Source organism: Camelus dromedarius, chromosome 17 (genome assembly GCF_036321535.1).
Source record: "Camelus dromedarius isolate mCamDro1 chromosome 17, mCamDro1.pat, whole genome shotgun sequence".
Taxonomy (NCBI): Eukaryota; Metazoa; Chordata; class Mammalia; order Artiodactyla; family Camelidae; genus Camelus; species Camelus dromedarius.
In genome coordinates, this window is record NC_087452.1 from 36,613,195 (window position 1) to 36,633,273 (window position 20,079).

At 47.3% G+C, this 20,079-nt stretch overlaps 1 protein-coding gene and 1 non-coding gene across 2 annotated transcripts in view; both read right to left on the minus strand.

Annotated features, from left to right (window-relative positions):
- The window catches only part of LIMD1 (LIM domain containing 1), a 59,967-nt gene that overhangs the window by 28,955 nt on the left and 10,933 nt on the right, over positions 1-20,079 (minus strand). The window contains exon 2 of the mRNA XM_010982763.3: positions 4,957-5,058. Coding sequence (XP_010981065.2) covers positions 4,957-5,058 — 102 coding nt within the window. The remainder of the gene's footprint in view (positions 1-4,956; positions 5,059-20,079) is intronic.
- Positions 18,302-18,374, minus strand: TRNAV-CAC (transfer RNA valine (anticodon CAC)). Its single transcript has one exon. It is a non-coding gene; the product is annotated as a tRNA-Val (tRNA).

A 20,079-nucleotide genomic window follows, 5' to 3' on the forward strand; every position in this document is an offset into this window, starting at 1 on the left:
GACCCTCCCGTACTTCGGATGGGAGCTTACTGGTTGACAGATCGCCAGTCGCTGATTTGTTCATTAAGAAACCTCTGTCCCACAACACTGGGCTCGCTTCTAGCTCTTTGATTTATCTAAAGGAATGAAATGGCACTTTCGAATGTTCGAGAAGCAGGATTTCTCTCATGCAGACAGACTTCCCTCTGACGGGGTCTAAATAAACGTGTGAGATTTCACTACAGAATCCCTTCACAAGCTTTGACAGGCATGGATGTTTGATTTTTGGAAGGTGGGATGGGCAATGGAATATATTCTTAGTTTTGTTTTTTCCCTAAGGTGTGGTTGGCAGATCACAGTGCACCCGCACCCCCACCAGGAGCACAAGCGCTAGGTCACAGCACTCAATCACCTGTACATCCTTGACCTGCACATCCCAGCCCTGCCCCCTCAGTGGACAACACCTGGCCCTCGGCTGCTTTCCTCTGAGCCCAGGCCCGCCCTGGGCATAACCCCCATCGGCCTCGGGACGGCCTGCCCCCCAAGCCTCACCCCTAGGGCCAGGCCCCTCTTGTGGTCTATGGGCTTCTGGGGAGGAGACTGTCTAATCTAGTCCGTCATTTTCCAGCTCATACAGCTGAAAAATAATAGCGGCCATGAACACAGCAGACTGGTTTCACCACGACTCCAGGATAGAATATACTTAGTCTTTACAAATTCAACAAAAGCTTACTTTTTGAACCTCAAATGGCCTGGGGGTGAGAAGGACAGAGCCTGGCCTCCTCTCTCCCTCACAGTCTATTCTGGAAGGTGCCAAGGAGACTCCACTTGACCCGAGTCCAGCACGCTTTTTCTTCCTTCTCATTCTGCCTCTCTCGAGCCACAGACCGGCGCCAGCTTCTCCCCAGTCAGGCCACTTGACTTCCAGAGCACCATGGACACCAGCCAAAGTCACCCCTGCCCTCTTCACCGACCCTCCACCCACCCTACACTGTGCCAACGGCTTCCTGAGGGCATCCAGCTGGGGACACGGCCGCCTGGGGTGGGCAGAGCCCGCGGGGGAGGGGGGAGGGAGACCCACCGCACACATCCCCATGGCAACCAAACACACTCGCCACCGCCGGAGGAGGAGCACGTCAAGAAAGAACTTTAACAAACCACATCAACGCCCACGCATTGCACCCTGAATTCTCACCTCGGGGAAGGAACACCAAGGAAACAGTTCAGGAGAGGGAGAAAAACGCGCAAGCGCAAAGGCATCTGCCGGGGCTTCGTGTAATAACCAACATGCCCGAAACCCGCTAAGAGCCGTCAAACCTTGGTACAGCTCAGTCGATGACCACGTGACTGTCAAAATGATTATTATTATTGCGGGTGAATTTATGACATAATGTTAAATCACAAAAGGATACCACGCTGTTTACACACTACTTTCACAACTCTAAAAAAAGGGGGTAAAAATTTGGACAAAATCTAGAAGGGAAAATATTAGTGAAAATACCTGCTCCAGAATGATCACAAAACTAGTTTTCGTCTTTAAATTTTTCTTTGTGGTTGTCAGGTTCCCACAACTAAAAATGAAAGAAAACGCTGTTGCTTGTTGGCGGGTGGGGAGCCGGCCGTGATGCGATGCCCGGGAGAACGTGAACCAACCAGAGGCAGAGGTTTGTCTGGGGGAGGGGCAGGCCTCGGGATCCTCCCGCACAGGATGGGAGGCTCGCAAGGAGCTGCTGTAAGAGCGTCTCCAAGAGATGAGACAGTCTCTCATCTCTGATGAGGTGCAGGCTCTCTGCTCCACCCCTCAGAAAGGAGCCCTGGATAAGACCACTCAGCCACACCCAGGGCCAGCTCAGCATCCCCCAACCTGCACTGCAGTCACCGGCCCTTCTGTTTCAGTGTCGTCCCTCCTGGGGTGTGGGAGAGGGACAAAGGCACCTCTGGCAGGTCCTTCCTTTTGTTGCTTATGAAAGGAATAAATGATCTGAACCTGGAAGGAGCTGGTTATATTTTTACTGGTCAAATCGGTCAGGCCTTGGCCTTGCGTTCTAAGTGTGTGTGAGCTCCAAAGGTCCCAACGTTACGTTTTAATAAAGTCTCGATAAGACCCAAGAGGTGAGTGTGTGCATGTGTGTGCGTGTGTGTCTGTGCACCTGCACAAATAAATCTTGATGGTGTTTTAAGCGAGCTTATTTTCATAAATGAAATGGGAAAACAGAGAACACACTCACACACACACACACTTTAACCAGCCAGACAAATGGGGACGTGCAAGGCTAATCTAATCTAGATTCAGGAGCCATGGATTCAGGTGTCGGCTCCACTGCCAGGTTTTTAACCTTGAGAAATGCTCTTCCCCTCTCTGGCCCCATTTTCTGTTCCGTGAATGAAGGAGGGGACGGACTGGATGAGCCCGGCCCCAGCAGTGCTATCTCCACGAGTCGAGGCTCACAGAAACAAACTTGAGGACCTGCAGAGCCAGGACGTGGGGCACCCCAGCGCCTCTCTCTGCTGAAAGCAGTTACTGGCAGGAGTAATTTAACTGAACAAAGGCAGATGATGTCTAGCGTCCATGAGAAGCTGCTCAGACACGTGCCTGGGTCTCCAGCTGCTCCCTGTGAGTGGGGAAGAAGCCGTGTGTTTACCCACAATGGGAATGCCACCGCTCACTCTCTGACAGAAGTCAGTTTCCTCCAGCAGCTGTTCTAGGGCCTGGTTTGCTGACACTAGAGTCACAGAGAGAGTGGTTCATAGTCTACGTGGGAAGGCAGGGCATGCCCAGTTCGGGAGATATGGTTCCTTCCTGCTCTTGGAAGAGGGAAGGCTTCCTGGAAGAGGAGGCATTGGAGCTGGGTCCTAAAGGCTGGACAGAATTTAAATGCATGAAGTGAGGGGGAAAGGAGGTTCCAGGGAGCAGCGTGATCAGAGACATGGATATGGAAAAGAGAAATTCAGTCTGACTATAATAAGGAAGTAGGAAGCAATAAGACAGACGGACCACAAGGGCTATAAATGCTAGAGCAAGTACAATCCCAAAGCAGCTGTCTTCCTAAGTGTTCGTATTTGTCATAATTTGAGGATAAACTCAGCGTATTAAGGAACTGATAGCTAGTCAAGCAGCCGAGGGTGGAACCAGCGGACTCACCAATAGGTCCCTCCCCACAACCTTCTTAGTTTAATGATAAATTGTTTGAGGTGAAAAACAGCCTCTATTCAATATTTATCTTCTGTTTTTCTGGAAGATAGAACAAACATCAAGAAAGAGTTGCAGGAGCCAAAAGTCAAAAGACAATTTTTAAAAGAAGGCATGATAGCAACTCTCCAACAGATAAGACACAAACACAGGTCAAAGATTTTATTTAACTTATCAATTAATGATGGACTAATTAGATGTCACAACTGGGAGACTGCAAAGAACCATCTCTACGCAGGCCATCAGAAATGCTGGGGTAAATTTGCTTAACAGATGCAAAATCGGTCGATCTCCACAGGGAGACAATCAACAGCTTCTCCGCCAGACATAGTCTGCACCACTGTGGACCAGAACCACGAGATTCTACAGCATAGAGTGTAATACAGCTCGAAGACAAGGAAAGGCCCAGAGACCCAGGGAATCCGATAACCAGACAGCTCCTAGGTTTCCACTGCGGACGCTCAGGAGACTTTGTGATCCATTTCAGTCTTTCACAATTTTCCCTACAAAGGTGAATGCTGATCGAGGTGTAAACTGTAAACTCGCAGGCATGTGTTTTAATGGGAAATCACAGTGAGGGTGAAGCCCGAGGTTTGCAACCGGGCATAAGCCTGTGCCGTCAAGGCGTGGCAGGCCCGAGCTCACCTGGTGCATTTCAGACTGGGAACCAGGAGGTTCTCGAGGGCTGTGCCACAAACCAATCGAGAAAGCCCCTCCCTTTCCTGTCTCCAGAAGCTTCTAAAATGAGGAGCCTGGCACTAACCCCAGGTGCTCGGTTCTGGCCACACCCGGGAGTCACCTGAGTTGCTTGGAAACAATACACGTGCGCCACTCTAGAAATTCCACCCCTAGAGCTTCTGATTGCACTGGTTGGGGTGGGGCTGGAGCATTACTGGCTTTAAAAATCTCCCTCTTCCCCTCCCCCAGCCGCGTGATTCTAATGGACAGTCAGGACTGAGGACCACCCAGCCAGAAGATAAGACCCCTTAGACCCGGACGCTCTGTGGCTTTGTTGTAATGTTTTCTTTTAATTGATGGCTGCTAGCCTGGGTATAAAATCAGAGAACGTCAGTGGGACATTTTCCAAAAATGCTCCTCAAAATTAGTCTTTGGTAGAGACCAAGAAACAAGCACAACTTGTGACTCAGTCAGTCGTGGCAAACAGCCTGCAATGTGTTGGAATCTTCCACTGTAGTTGCCATCAGCTCAACGAGCAGTTTGCCGAACTGAGCAAAGGCCTGGTCTCCTGACTTGCTGATCTGGACACAGTGCCCGTAATGAAGTACAAAGATGCCGACATGTGTCTGCTAAGAGGCATCGGCATGCATGCACACACAGGCATTCGTGCACACACACTTCACACCTGAACAGCAGCCTCCAAATAAAAGACCAGGGCCAAAGAGTTATAAAGAACCCCACCACACCTTGGGGTAACCCTTTGGTTGTCTGGTCCCCACGGTTGGGGAGGTAACTGACAATAGGGGGGATGATGGTGAATCCCAGCGCTTTCCTCCCAATTCTGCCGACTTCTGATATACATTACAAACCTGACATTACTAGGGATTGCTCAACTCTCTGTCACCCGAGTGGGCCACAGGCAACCCCTGGGGCTCTGTGATAAGTCAGCTAACCCTGCTGGGCCTGGTGCTGGTGTGCAAAACCCTGCTACAGAGGACGCCCTCCTGCCTTCCTGCAGACCATGGAGGGCCGTGGGCCAAGTGTCTCCAGGAAGGATGCTCTTCGCTCTCCTCCCTTCCTTACCCTGCCCCCAACACAAACACACTTACTGCAGGCTGCGCAGGTGAAGCACGCGTCGTGGTAGAGGTTCCCCATGGCCTGGCAGGCCTGGCCGGCCCCGAACACCCCCTTGCTGCATTTCACACAGGCTCCTGAAAGGGAAAGAACAGAAAATACGAAAATAAATTTATGTATGTCTATGCATGATTGGGACATTGTGCTGTATACTAGAAATTGACACATGGTCACTGACTGTACTTCAGTAAATTAATAAATAAATGAGTATTTAAAAAAAAAAAAAGGAAGAAAGAATAAAAGAAAGAGCACAGCCGGGAGTCAGGAGGGAGCCAGTGTAAAGTGAGTCGATGGACAAAGCGAGATACCCATCTGTCCCCATACCAGCCCGTCACCAAATCCTGGCAATCACTCCTCTAGAAAGTTTTTCTCTCACGCTCTCTCTCCCTATCAGCCTTTCGACTCTCAGTCCTTTCAACTGCAGGAATCAGCCTCCAGGCTCAATCCCAGGCCCCCTCCACAGGGCACGCTAATGTTCAGAATACCTCCACATCTTCCACCTACTCCCTTGCCCAAAGCTTTCAAAGGTTCCCACGATTCCATCCAAAACGCCAAGTACACAGGTCAGGCAATTTCAACTAAATTGTTCCCTTTAATTCTCAATGGGAACCACCAATGAGGATCTTCACTTTTTGCAGAGAATGATCAGGCCCCAAGCCCCAGGCCATCAGACTGCCCAGCCAGCGCTCCTCCCTACGCCCATCCCCTGGCCACGGGGTCTCAGCCCCTTGCCTTTGCTCCCCTGCCGGATCCCTATGACCACCCTTCTGTCCTTTTGAGTCCTTCAGGCTTTCTTCTGGACCTTCTCTACAGGGCTTCTGCCCTCTCTGGCTCTCTAACTCTGAAGACAACATGATGGACCAGAAATTAAAAAGCCAGGTTCTAACCTGAGCCTCCCACCAACTCACTTCTCTCACCATTTAAGTTAACCTGGTAAGTTCTCCGAGCATCAGTTTCTTAATTAGAAAAAAGAGGTTCGTTCTACCTGCCCCCACATGTTTCCAGGAGCAGGAAGAAAGGCTAGTTGTAAACCAGAAAGTTCTAGAGTCATCTGCCTCAGATAAGTCCACAACTTAGTAGCTACGTGACCAGGGCAGGTTACTTAAACTCCCTGATGCCCTGTCTTTTATCTATAGAAAGGGGGCAACGGCAGCCCCCTTATAGGGTTCCTAGGGGAGAATACACGAAGGGTGCTTGGCACGGGGTCCTTCTTTTATAAACACTCAATAAACAGGCATGTAAATCGTAAGGATGATAGTAACGTTACTGCATTAGCAAGAAGTCACTTCATTGTAACATGAGCTCTCAAAGAAGCTCCACGCCTCCCAGAATCTCACTCTGTGCATAAACCGAAGTCTCTCAATCTAGACCAGCCCAGAAGCTCTGCTGCAGCAGCCCGGGCTCTGGGCCAGTCCACATGAAAGGAGGCTTTGGAGTCTCCCTTCCAAATAACTCCCCCATGATAGTCAAAGGAAAAAAAATACAGTTATGTAAATAATGCGTGAAATTTTTTAAAAAAAGATTCAGGAACTTTACAAAATTGTCAAGTTAAGGCTGGTTTTACTTCTTTGCATCTTCTGTATTTAAAAAAAAATCTTAAAAGAGCAGGCATTGTTTTATAGCTAAAAAAAGTCTCATCTCAAGAAATGTTTGGATATGTTTAAATATATAATGTTAAAAATTCTGAAAAATTGATTATACATATACACACAATTTATAGACAAAGTATAAATATAAAATTGATTTTTCAAAAATTTTAATATATATGAAAAAGTCCCCCAGCGTCCAGCAGGGTAGCCAGCTCACATCCTTGGTCAGGGACTCAGACACCTTTTTCTAGCTCTGGTTCCCATCCGGCAGGCTGTTCTCAGGCTGCAAATCTCCAGCCGCATTCTGCCTACAGAATAGAAAGCCCCGTGTTTCAGAGTTCTCATCATTTCAAATGAACTCCAAGCTAACACATCCTTAAACGTGTCTGCACTGACCACACCAACCACACCAGGTCCACAGAGAACACACGAAGTCCAGGGCCTTCAAGTCGCTTCATCAACACTCCCTTAGGAAGCCGGTGAGGCTGTTGTCTGGAGGAACAGCACTGTGCCAGCCAGGGAAACTGGCTCTTGGGGAAATTTGCTTATGGAAAGCTCAAGAGATCACAGCGGTGGTTGTTTGTGGTTCTTCTGTTTTGACATTTTATTATGAAAACTTTCAGACGTGCAGAAAAGTGGAAAGAACCATACAGGGAACATCTATATGCCGACCACCCCAGGTCTACAAGTGTTAGCATTTTGCTGTCCGTCCCTCAGTCAATTCAACAATCCATCTTACGTCTGATGCACTTCACAGTAAGATGCAGACAACAGTCCACTGCACCCTGAACACTTCAGCCTGCACCTCATTAACGAGAGTTCACTCTCTGCTTACGGTTATTTTTTCAAGATAGAATTCAAGTAGTGAAATGCACAAATTATGTCTATCATCCAATGAGTTTTGACAAATGTAATGTAAACCCAGATCAAGATCTAGAATATTTTCAACACCCCAGCGAGTTCCCAGAGGCCCTTGCCTTCCATCTTCTCTTTCTGTCTGTGAACCTGCCTGTGTGTGTGTGTGCGCACGTGGGCACGTGTAGGATGAGACTGCTGGCAGCTGATATTCCCGTACTTAGCAAGCAGCACTGTGAAATAATAAATAAAAAGGCCCCATCAGGCCAGCCCATGGGAGTGGCTCTGCACCCCTAGCTCACCCCTGGGCCTCATCCAGGTGACCGCTCCTCTCCCAGGGAGGAAGGGAGGCCTCTGGGAGCTGTGGGCATTTTCTTTAGCTCTGACCGGATGCCGCACGCCATGTGGCATGACACAGCCATGACCCACGTACTGCGCTGAAGCACGTTGAGGCCGGGGTGGGGCATGCAGTCAGGTGTAGGGGCGGCTGCGAGGGGGCAGATTTGAATGAATTATTCTGTACCCAAGTTAAGCAAGGCTTTTTCTCAGCAGAAAGTTGCAGCCTATGGACCTGGGTGGCTCTGGGCAGCACTGGGAGTCAACGGGCTCTGGAAGAGGAGCCAAGTGTTAGGGGCAGAGCTGGACCAGTGGCCCCAGCAACAGGCTTCCCCCTAGCCACAACACAAGCTCACGGGAAAAACCCCAAATGCGGCAGGTACCAGGCAGATGGCCGCCTCTCAAGTCTGGCTGTAGGAATCAAGGGAGAAGCCCATCACTAGGTTCCAGTTCGGGGACAGGACCGCAGTGCCTCCAGTTGACTCCAAGGTGCTGCCAAGGTTGAGAACCACGGATGCAGATAACACAACAAACCCCATCCTCCCTGGCACCCGGGCCTCCCCTGCCTGCCCTCTCTCCCACACACCCTATAGTTCCCAGGTCAAGGGTTGAAACTCTCACCAAGCCACAAGGGAAGTATTTAAGGCCATTCAGGGCTACAGCATCATTGCACAGTCTACTTTCTTCACTCTGAAAGCTGCTCAAAACCCACGATGGCCTCATTTCACTGCAGTGGGAAAGGAAGTTTCTCTTGCAGTTTCCCAGTCACCACCATAAGCCAGAGCTAGCCTTGCCAGGCCACCTGCAGGTGCACTTCTGCCCCAGGGCCCTCCCATTCTCTGGCCTCAATCATTCCCGGCCCTCACTCTCCATAGGAAAAAGGAGTTCAAAGTACCCCGGAGCAAGACCTGCACCCCACCCTCAGCCGCTCCTAAAGCCGCCAGGGAAGCCTACAGCTGCGGCTACTGGACTCACCCACCTGTGACCTTCCCCTCCCTCCAGTCTCTGCACAGAGGCCGGTTGTCTTTCTCAACTGTAATCTGAAATAGGAATGGCCAATCAATGTAGGAAAAGATGAGCCACACTGCCTGGAGGCAAATGCAAAGATGCCACTGACTCACCAGCAAAGAGGAAAAGCACTGATGACAGTGTCATGGAGGATGCAGAGAAAGGACATTCTCGGACACTGCTGGTGGAGGCACAGATGTGGACGGCCTTTCTGGAGGGCAGTGTGGCAGCACGTATCAAAAGCCTTAAAAAACCTTCATGTCAATCAATCTGAGAATTTGTATTGAATTGTACACTATCAGAGGGTGGATTTACGGTATGTGAATCACATCTCAGCAAAGCTGTTATAAAAAAATAAACATAGTCGTTAAACTATTACTAAAACACTTACATATGGGTACTCAGAAACAATACAAATACCCAAATGAAGGGGTAGAATTAAATAAATACTATATAACTTTTAAAAATCATATTTAACAGCAGCGTTGTCCAATAAAACTTTTCCTGTGATAATGAAAATGTTCTGGAGGAGGGCACAGCTCAAGTGGTAGAGCGCATGCTTAACATACACAAGGTCCTAGGTTCAATCCCCAGTACCTCCTTTAAAAATAAAGAAATAAGTAAACATAATTAATAATTACCTCCCCCACAAACAAACAGAAAAAAGAAAACATTCAATTCTGAATTGTCCAATATGACAGCTCAAACATCTGTTGGGCACTTGAAATGTGGCCAGCACACCTTCGTAACTGTTTTTAAATTTAATTTTAAATGCCTCATGCATTGGACAACACAGTTCTAGAATATTCTTTTATGACATAAATTCTTCATGATACAGTGTTAAATGAAAAAAGGAGATGGGACCACCATGCATATGCACCACATTGTTCTCTCCTGTTTTTTTCAAGTATATTTATATGTAAAGACGTGATGACAAGGATGAACAATAATTATTGTCCACGGTTACTGCTGAGAAGTAGGCCTTTTGGAGGATTTTTTTTTCATTCTTTAACCTCTTCTGCATTTTTCATATATTCTAAAATGAAGATATACTACCTTCATAATCAAAAACAAGATTTAAGATTTAAACAATGTTATAAATACAATACCTCACGCAAACTGCTCAAAAATCCTTTCTGTCTCTGACACCTACGGGAAAAGTGCTCCTCAGAGCATCCTGCAGCCCCACAACCAGACCCTCCCCACACACAGAGTTGATGCTCCCCCATTGTCACCCCAAGCCCATTCACTTCCAGGGTCTTCTCCCACCCAAGTACTAACCAGGCCCGATCCTGCTTAGCTCCCGAGATCAGACGAGGTCGGGCACATTCAGGGTGGTATGGCCGTAGACTTCCAGGGTCTTCTCATGTGATTTCAGACCCACAAACAAGTTGTAGAAGTAATAGAAAGACTTTCTATACACCCTTCATCCAGATCTGCCAGACGTGAACTCTTACACGACCACAGGACAATTACTAAAAATCAGGAAATTAACCCAGATATAATAAATATTACTACATATTATTTATATATGTACACACACACATACACTATCCTATAGAGATTATTAAAATTTCACCAATTGTCCCTCTAATGTCCTTTTTTCTGGACCAGGATCCAATCCCAGAACTTAATCCACTGCACTGAGCTGTTGTGTTTACTTGGCCTCCTTTTATGGGGGACAGCTCCTCAGTCTTTGTCTTTCATGACCGTGACACTTTTGAAGAGCCCTGGCCAAGTGTTTTGCACACCGTCCCTCACTTTGGTTTATCTAATGCTTTTTACATGATCAGACTGAGGTTTTGCGTATTTGGCAGGGACTCCCCAGAAGTGATGACATGCCCTTTTCAGTGCGTCCTATCAGCATGTACATGGTGCTGACACGTCTTAACTCCCGGGGACAGAAACTCTGATCTCTTCTTAAGGTAGAATCTGTCAGGTTTCTCCACTGTGAAGTTACACTTTCTCTTTGTAATGAATAAGATGTTCATGAGGAAATCCTTTGAGGTTAAGTAAATATCCTTTTCCTCATTCTACGTGTTTGCCCATTATTCAGCATCCACTGATGATTCTTGCCTGAAACAATGACTACAATGGTCTTTCCAAGTGGTGACCTTTCTCTTTCCATCGTCCTTTCTACAATTCTCTAATGGAATCTTCTGTGTGAGAGTGTTTTTTTCTTCCTTTCTCCCCGTTTATGTCTTTGTTTCACTAGGGACTCATGGATATTTATTTTATTCTCTGGGCTGTAATCCATATTTATCATTATCCATTTTGTTGAAATTGTCACAGATTTGGAAGCCCCGTTTCTCAAGTCAGCTCACTTCTAACGTCACTCTTCCTTGAGAGAAGGCTCAAAATTGTGCACACTTCCCAGGACTTCTGCATAAACATCAACTTCTAGAACAAATGTCAACCTTCAGCAGAGAGGCTTGAACCCACTTTGCAGGCTGCGCGGTACGGCACTTACATCCCTGCTCCTCACCTGTCAGGTTCTCCTACACAGAGCTCTCCTGACAGTGGTTCGCTTTCCCCTCAGCCCTTCAGAATCCCCCTGCCAACATCCTGCCCCCAACCTGCTTTCCTCCTGGACTATTTCCCTCCCTCTGGCTTCGGAATCCTCTAATACTTCAAATAAGGCTCAGCTCCATTCCTCACCCGCTTCAGCTCTCCGCCCAAACTAGGGTTGCCAGTTAACTATGAATTTTAGATAAACAGTGAGCAATTTTTCATTACAGGTAAATGAATAATTGCAAAGTATGTGTTATGTCCCAAACATTGCATGGTACATACTTACACACTAAAAAGATTATTCATTGTTTACCTGAAATTCAGATTCAACTGGGTGTCCTGTACTTTTACGTGTTAAACATGACAACCCAAGTTCAAGCATAAAGAAGGGCTGGCATTTACTGACTGCACAATTGGGGATCAATTTAGTCAAGAAGATAAGCAGCTAAAACACTTCACAGAGTTCATGATCCTTTTCTAGGGAGTGGTGTGTGTGTGTGTGTGTGTGTGTGTGTATTTTCCCCTAAACACTTTTATTGAAACATAACATACATAAAGAAAACCCCCCAGAGCATTAAGTCTACCACCCAGTGACTTCACAAACACCAAGCAGATCAGGAAAGGGAGCATCACTCCTGCCAAGCCTGAGGAGGGCCCTGCCCCTCTCCTGTGGTGGATCTGGACAGAGTGGGTTTGTGCATAAACCCTGGGTTCAGATCCCACCTCGGGCACGAGCATAGTTTCCTGCCAAATGGGATTAAGAACATACACATTTCCTGGGGTAACTCTGAGGATTCACTGAGATCATGTAATGGCCTGAAACTGCTCCTGGCACGTGGGAGGTACCCAATTAAAGTTCATTTCCTTCCCTCCCTTTCCAGGAAAGATGTTTTCCTCCCTAGTTTCCTACCAGGCCTGAGGACTGAGAAGGAAAACATACCAGCCACTCTCCTGAGGGTCACCCGCACTCCAAATACCTCACAGAGCCTCCTGAGTCCTTCCCGGAGGGGACCCCTCCGGTGCTCAGATCTAAGCTCCACCCCCACATCTCCCCCAGTGCATTCTAACCACATTGTTGGGGCAACTGCCCCCACCCGGCACACATGGGCACTCAATGGACATTTGCTGGTTTCATGAATGAATGAATGAATGAACAAACCCACACACCCTGCCCACACAGCTCCATGCATTTCCCCACTCAGCACTTTCCCAACCTCACTGCTGCATCATCCGCCCCACAATGGAAAATACAGCAGGCGGGGTGCCTGGTCCATGTCTGGGTCAGAGGGGACAGCTGTGGGACTGAGATTAGTGACCCCAGAGCAGTGAGACGCTCCACACGACAGTCTGATGCCATAGGAACAACTAACCATGTGGAAGCAGAAAGCAACAGGAATGAAAATCCTTTTTTCAGGAAAAAATAAAGTCCTGCTCTTTTCTCAGAAGTAACCCAAAGCTGATTTTAGAGATGCTTTCAATCCACATTCACTCGAGAAAAGGGTGTGACGGAGGACAAAAAGACAAAGTGAAAAGTGCTGGTCAAACCTTGAAGCTCAGGGGAAATGTCTTCTCTCTCCAATTTCCAGAGTCCTCTTCCCTGCTTTCCCTCCCACTCCCCGGGGAGTCAGGAGCAGAGACCCCAGGCTGGGTTGAGCCCCCAGCTTCAGTGCCGGTGGGAGAGCAACGCCGGGGGGATGTCCCCTTGGGACAAAGAGCAAGTCTGGAAGCCCACTTTGTTTGGTTCTGGTTACCCGGCGAGCCACCTAGACGAGCTACTTCATCGCTCTTTGCCGTAGCTTCCCCATCTTCAAGGCCGGAAGTGGTAACGGGCGCTCTGCCGGGAGCCCGAGACACCTGCACAGACATCACTCCTTCATCAACAGTCCTGAGCCGCACACGGGAATAGAACGGAGGTTTTAACAGCACTTTTAGGCTTGACTGAGAGAGTGACACAGGGCACATCGTTAATTCCCCTTTCTGAGAAAAGAGAAATCATTGCTCTTTAAGATACCCCATTTAGAATCTGCAGAGTAGGTGAGCTCCCTGCGAGGCACACACAGACATGAGTTTCCTGGGGGGCCAAGAACCAAGACATCTTTCAGGGAGGGACTTGAACAACTAACCCACCCAGAGGAAGAAGCGTGGAATAGCGATGCCCACCGTGCATGAACTGGGAGGGGTAGGACGTGAAAGACTTTCTAATAATCAGAACTGGCTGGCCCCTCTCAAGCCGCCTTGAGACTGAGCTCCCTGGACTGCTGGTGTTCCGGAGGCAGGAAGGTCGGAGCAGGGATTCCTGCTGTGTGGAGGGGGAGGGGATCCCGGCTCTCAATTCTGATTCTATAATTACCTGTATAAAATTAGACTGACTGCTGACCTTGCAAAAAATCAAGACAGCAGCCAGGATGACACAAAGTCCCCAGAAAGTTCCAGAAGCCAAACAGAAGTGGTATTTCCAACAAGCAACAGAAATGGAAAGTACTTCATACACTGGCTTCTACATTCAAGTTTTGTATCATCCAAGAGAACCTCTACCAGCATAATTTTTACTAACGTCTCAATTCACTCAGATGCTTAAAAAGTAAATATCTATGTGTTTAAAAATAGTCTGTCTGGCGGGAAGGGTATAGCTCAAACGGTAGAGCACATGCTTAGCATGCACAAGGTCCTAGGTTCAATCCCCAGTGCCTCCTTTAAAAATAAATAAGTAACTGACTGATATATATAAAATAGATAAACAAGTTTATATTGTATAGGACAGGGAACTACACTTGATATCTTGTAGTAGCTTGTGGTGAAAAACAATATGAAAATGAATGTATGTATATTCATGTATGACTGAAGCATTGTGTTGTACACCAGAAATTGACACAGCATTGTACACTGACTTTACTTCAATAAAAAAGATTTTTTAAAAAGTAAACCTAATTACCTCCCCCACAAAAAATTTTTTTAATCAAAAATTGTCTTAATAATTTGACACAACATTGTAAAATGACTATGTCAATAAAAAAAATGTTTAAGAAAATTGTCTTAACAAGATTATCCCTACACAGAATGATGGGTGCCTTTTATTACTACTTTTGTCTATATGTTCTGACTTTTCTACAGTTAGTTGTGTTTGGTTAAATGTTTTAAAAATGACAAAAACTACAGAAGAAAGCTGGTGAAAAACATCAAACCTTTAAGAAAGCACAGTAACTGCCCAAAAAAGGGATGAAAAGAAAATCGCTTGTGAAGCTATTTCAACAGAATAAACTGGAAGGGTATCAGCCAAGGGATACCAGCTGGGAGAGCAGGTGGCTTGAGACTGACAAGCAGAGTAGAGCCCAGAGAAACTCCTGAGTCAACTCGAGTCAAGAACCACAGAACTGGTGCAGCCACTGCAGAAAACAGCTCCTCAAAAAACTAAAAGTACAACTACCACATCATCCAGCAATTCCACTTCTGGGTGTACATATCCAAAGAAAATGAACTCTAATTCGAAAAGATACATGCACCCCAATGTTCATAGCAGCACTATTTACAATAGCCAAGACATGGAAACAACCAAGTGTCCACCAACAGATGAATGGATAAAGAAGTTGTCACACTCACCGAATGGAATACTACTCAGCTATAAAAAAGAATGAAATTCTGCCATTTGCAGCAACATGGATGGGCTTGGAGAATATTATGTTTAGTGAAGTAAGTGAGACAAAGAAAGACAGATATTGTATGATATCATTTATATGTGGAGTCTAAAAAATAATGCAAATGAATGTGTACGCAAAACAGAAAACAGACTCACAGATACAGGAAACAAATTTTTGGTTACAAGAGGGGAGAGGGAAGAGGGAGGGACAAATTAGGGGTGTGGGATTAACAGGTACAAACTACTATATATAAAATAGATAAACAACAAGAATGTATTATATACCACAGGAAATTACAGCCATTATCTTGTAATCTGCAAAAATACTGAATCACTATGATGCACACCTGAAACCAATATAATACTGTAAATCAACTATATATACACATATATATAGAACCACAGGGGGCTCTTACACTGCTGGTTAGAGTGTTACATGGCACAGTCACTCTGGGAAACTTAGTGGCAGTTGCTGAAAAGGTTACACATATTCCTACCCTATGATCTGGCAATTCCACTCCTAGATATGTACCCCAGAGAAATGAGCACATACGTCCACACAAATGATCAGAGTAGGCTTATTTGTAACAGCCTTACACTGAAAGAACCCAAGATTCCTCCAAAGGGAGCTGGAAAAACAGACCGCTGTATTCACACCATGGGGTGCTACTCGGCAGGACAAGAGGACCAACAACTGACACAGACGACAACAGAGATGAACTTCACAGACACTGAGTGAAGTAAGCCAGACAAGGGTACTACAGTAGATTCTCGCTATTTGAGGCAGTTATGTTCCATAAAGTCACTGCAAATACCGAATTAGTGAATGCTAAACCGCTGCTCACAGAGGAAACACACAATTAGGTTCCTGTGAGCCTCTGGTCACAATGTCTCTTTCCATCAATTAAACAATACACAAACTTGTTTTATCTGTTTCTGTTTAAAGATACCTTATTTCATATATACTGTTGTGACTCGAACATTGAACTCACAGCCAACAGCCCTATAACTCGTGCCTGAACGAAGCTTGTCTAACACACGAATTTTCTCCACAAGGCACATCACAGCCGTCTCAAGTTTAGGACTGCTAGACAGCACTTCAGCACTATACCTGGGCCATTTTAAACAGAGAAATCACCAACAAAGAGCACAAAAATGCAACAACACAACAAAACCCAAAGCATGGCACTAAATAGATCAAGGAAAGGACACTTTACAATATGGGAGCTGAAACAAGCAGGCAGAGCCTCTCCCCAGGCAGCCTCTGCTGGGAATGTGTGTGGGGCGACGCAAATTGTTCACCACTCTACACATGTCCCGAATGATCTCCAAAGTGCTGTGAGGATTGATCTGGGTTTACAAATGAATTTTAGCAAGTAGACAAATTCACCCATACAGAATCCGTGAATAATGAGAATCAACTCTATGAATATGCTCTATGTTTTGAAACAGGTGAAACTAATAAATGGTGAAAAAATCAGAAAAGAGGTTGCCTGGGGTGGACACTGACTGGAAGAGGCAAGAGGGAACCCTATGGAGTAGGAACTGCTGTCTTTTCTTTTTTTTTTTTTTTTTTTTGAAATGGAGGTACTGGAGATTGAACCCAGGACCTCATGCACTCTAAGCCCGCACTCTACCACTGAGCCATCCTCCCGCCCCCGGAACTACACTCTCTTGATAAGAGTGTGGGTTACACAGGTCGTGCGTTTGTCAAAACTCATTGAACTACACGTTATTTCACTGAATGTTATTCCTTCCCTCAGCTTCCTCTGCTCTCTGGCTGTAAACCTGGGCAGAGCTGCCCCTCCGCACACCCACACGTCCATTTTCAGGCACAGGTAAGCCAAGGGTGGCAGCCATAGCAGGCCATGGGCAGAGGAAAGGCTGCCAACCCTGGCCCCTGGGCTTTTCAAACTGACCTCCAAGCTCGGCTAACAAAGGGCCTCTGTCTAAGCCCCACCACCTGAGAAGGAAGCCTCAGCTCATTCAGAACAAGCCCCAGACAATCGGGCCTATGGAAGCTGCCTGGAGAGCCACCCCGACCTGGCCACCAACCGCCACACCCAGGCAAGGTCTCCAGAGCCTGGAGGGAGGTTTAGGGAGTGGGGAGCCTGTCAGCCAGGCTCCAGGAGGAGCCAAACCCCAAAGGGCCTGCTTCCCACCTCTAGACAGGAAACACCTCTCTAACTACAGGGACAGGATGGGTGACCTCTTTGGATGCTCTGCCTGCACCCGCTAAACTGAGGGTGCGTTTTTAAGTTCCCAGAAAACTGGCTCAGCTGCAGATACCAGCTGCTCCACCACGCCCTGTGCAGACGCCAGCTTCACACCCCAGGGTACCTTCCTCCTCCACCAGAACACACACGAGCCTCAGTGGGTTCTTTGGGGGGGAGGTGGGAGTGGGGGATGGCAATTATGAAACCAGTCTCCCTTGGACAAGTAACAATCTTTATGTTTAAGTATTTGTGGGTCTGAACGAATCAACAGAGCCTGGTTTCAGACAGGACAAGCAAAGTAAAGGAGCTTTAATACTTTTGAGAAAATAATAACTCTAAGTGCTCATACAGTAAGTGGCCGCCGCGTGCCACAGCCTGTTCCAAGTGCTTCGTAGAGCACAGCGCCATCCAACGTAAAAATAAGGCAAGCCACGTGTGAGCTTACATATTCAAGTATTAAAAAGTAAGAACTGACAAAACTCAATTTAATATTTTACTTATTAGCCCAACATATCCAAAGTATTCTGATTTCAACATATAATCAATATAAAAATATTAATGAGCTATTTTGCTTTTTTCCACCCCAAACTAAGTCCTCAAAATCCAGGGTACATTTCACATTCAAGCCAGCCACCTGGTGAACGGCTCAGCAGCCTCCTGTGGCTGTGGTTCCCCAGCTGGACGGCACACATGTACACTAATTAATTTAGTCCTCACAACAGCCACATCTGCATTTTCCTGATGGGGAAACTGAGGAACAAGGATGTTGAGCAGTCTGCCCAGGGCAGAGCCCATAGTCTTATATGGCTTTTCATCCCCACCAACAGCTCCTCAAATTCTGGCTTTTCGTGTAATGTAAATGTCTTCTCAGAGAAGAAAATCTCTCCAGGTTTACAGACTAGCTCCCCCGCCACCAGCCATGTCACCCATGTCCTCGCCCAATAAGCTCATCCTTCAGCTCAGACGGGTTGTCAGGGTCTGACAGGGCATCACAGCAACCAGCCGGCGCGGTCACAGAAACCCGTGCGTCTAGCATCCACAGCATCTCAGCCCACTGGCATCGTAACCAAAACATTTCAGTTTTTTACTCTGATTGCATAATGCTATAAATACACACTATGACTGATTCACTCAACAAATACTTCACAAATAATTTCTTTTTTTTTCTCAATGGAGGTACTGGGGATCGAACCCAGGACCTCATGCCTGTGAGGCACGAGCTCTAACCCTGAGCTATACCCTCCCCACCGTGAGTGACTTCATAGAATAGGCTGGAGTAGGAACTGCTCTTTTTGCTGTTGTATTTTGAATTTTTGTTTTGTATTTTGAATCATTTCACTGATTCAGTGTTTGGTTTTATTTCCTCACTTTCCTTGCTTCTTAAGAGCCGCTTTATCATAGAATGTAGTTCTGATTTCATGAGCGAGGCTGATGGTAACCAGGCATTATTAGTGGGAGAAGGGCATTTCAGAGTCACCTTTGCTGGGACGTGATCTCCCAGAGGGACCCGGAGGGGTGAATGGGAGCAGCGCCTGTCATCACCACCCACTCACCTGCTGCCCAGGTGTGTCCATTAACATATGTGTTTCTCACGCCCTCCCCACCCTGGGCTTCTGCGCTCTGTTGCTGACTTCTCTGCAAGTGAACGAGGGACCAGCATCCACAAGGGATCAGCTTCCACTCAACTGATGTACGCCCACTCCCTACATAGTGTGACTCAGGTCCTGCCTCTAAAACCATCACCCTCAGAGCAAGGAGTCTCCTCCCAGGCAATAGCCCTGAACCCCAAACAGGCCCTGGGGGCTCGGAGCATAGGAAAGGAAATGGAATTCTAAGGAGCACAGGACATTCAGTCCCTGTCAGGTGAGGAAACTGAGGGCAGTAAAGTGAAGCAGAGTGTCCGAGCTGGCACAGCACATAAGCACCACCAGGCAGGCCTGCACCAGGCTGTGTCTGCTGCCAGCAAGTTCCACGTGACAATAACTCTGTAGGCTAATGCCCCAGGGCCTGGCCCTGAAATCCATCTCTCTCTAAGTTCACTTCCTTACTGCACCACCAGGAAGTGATGCGAACTCAGGAGGGGGAAAGGGAAACAGAACGGGCCATGTTTCAGCAGACAGGAACCTACCCGCATCCCTGGGGCGAGCCCTGACTGTCATGTGGCTCCCCCCGGACAGGGAGGCTCGGGAGGACAGGGAGGCTGCTGTTAGGGATTTAGGCAGCAAAAGGCAAATCTACTACTGTCTTATCAAGCCGATGTGACTGTCACATGCAGTCGGGCCCAGAGCCTGCTGTGACATGGTTCACCCCGACTCAGGGCCTACATTATAAGAGGGGTGCCTTGTCCACTACACCTCCCAGGATCAGCTGCGGGGTAGACCCACGCTAAACTCAACTCCCTCCTCTTGAGTGACAGAGAGCATCTTGGCAGGCTTCCAGAGCTTTCTATATGTTACAAAAACGTGTCGGGGAAGGAAGGTAGAGGCCCTGATATGTTCCTAACTTCCAGTAACCGGGAGTAACCGGACCACGCTCTCCTGGGACATGCAGAGACGAACTGCAGAGCAAAACAGATGAGGGAAGAACTTGGCCAAGTCCAGACTCGTGGCTCTCAAAATTTAAAAATAACCTGGCTGTGGATCCTAAAGTATTCCCTTGGAAACACTCAGGCAGAAAGTCTCCAGTCTTCCAGGGTGACCCTGAGATTCTGTGTCCAGCTGGTTTCCCTGGGAGGGGACAGATGAAAAACAAAACCTGAAGTAGATATAAATATTTGCTGGCAAGTGCTACCCTGCAGTTGACACGCCTTGGAAATTTTGGAGGCCTGTTTTGATTTAGGGTAAAGTTTCTGTTCAGCTCGCCAGATGGACTCTGAGCATAGTTCCACCCAAAGTTTGGTTTTGAGCATCTCCGCACATGGCCTGGGCTTGATATTGACTCTTAGACCTC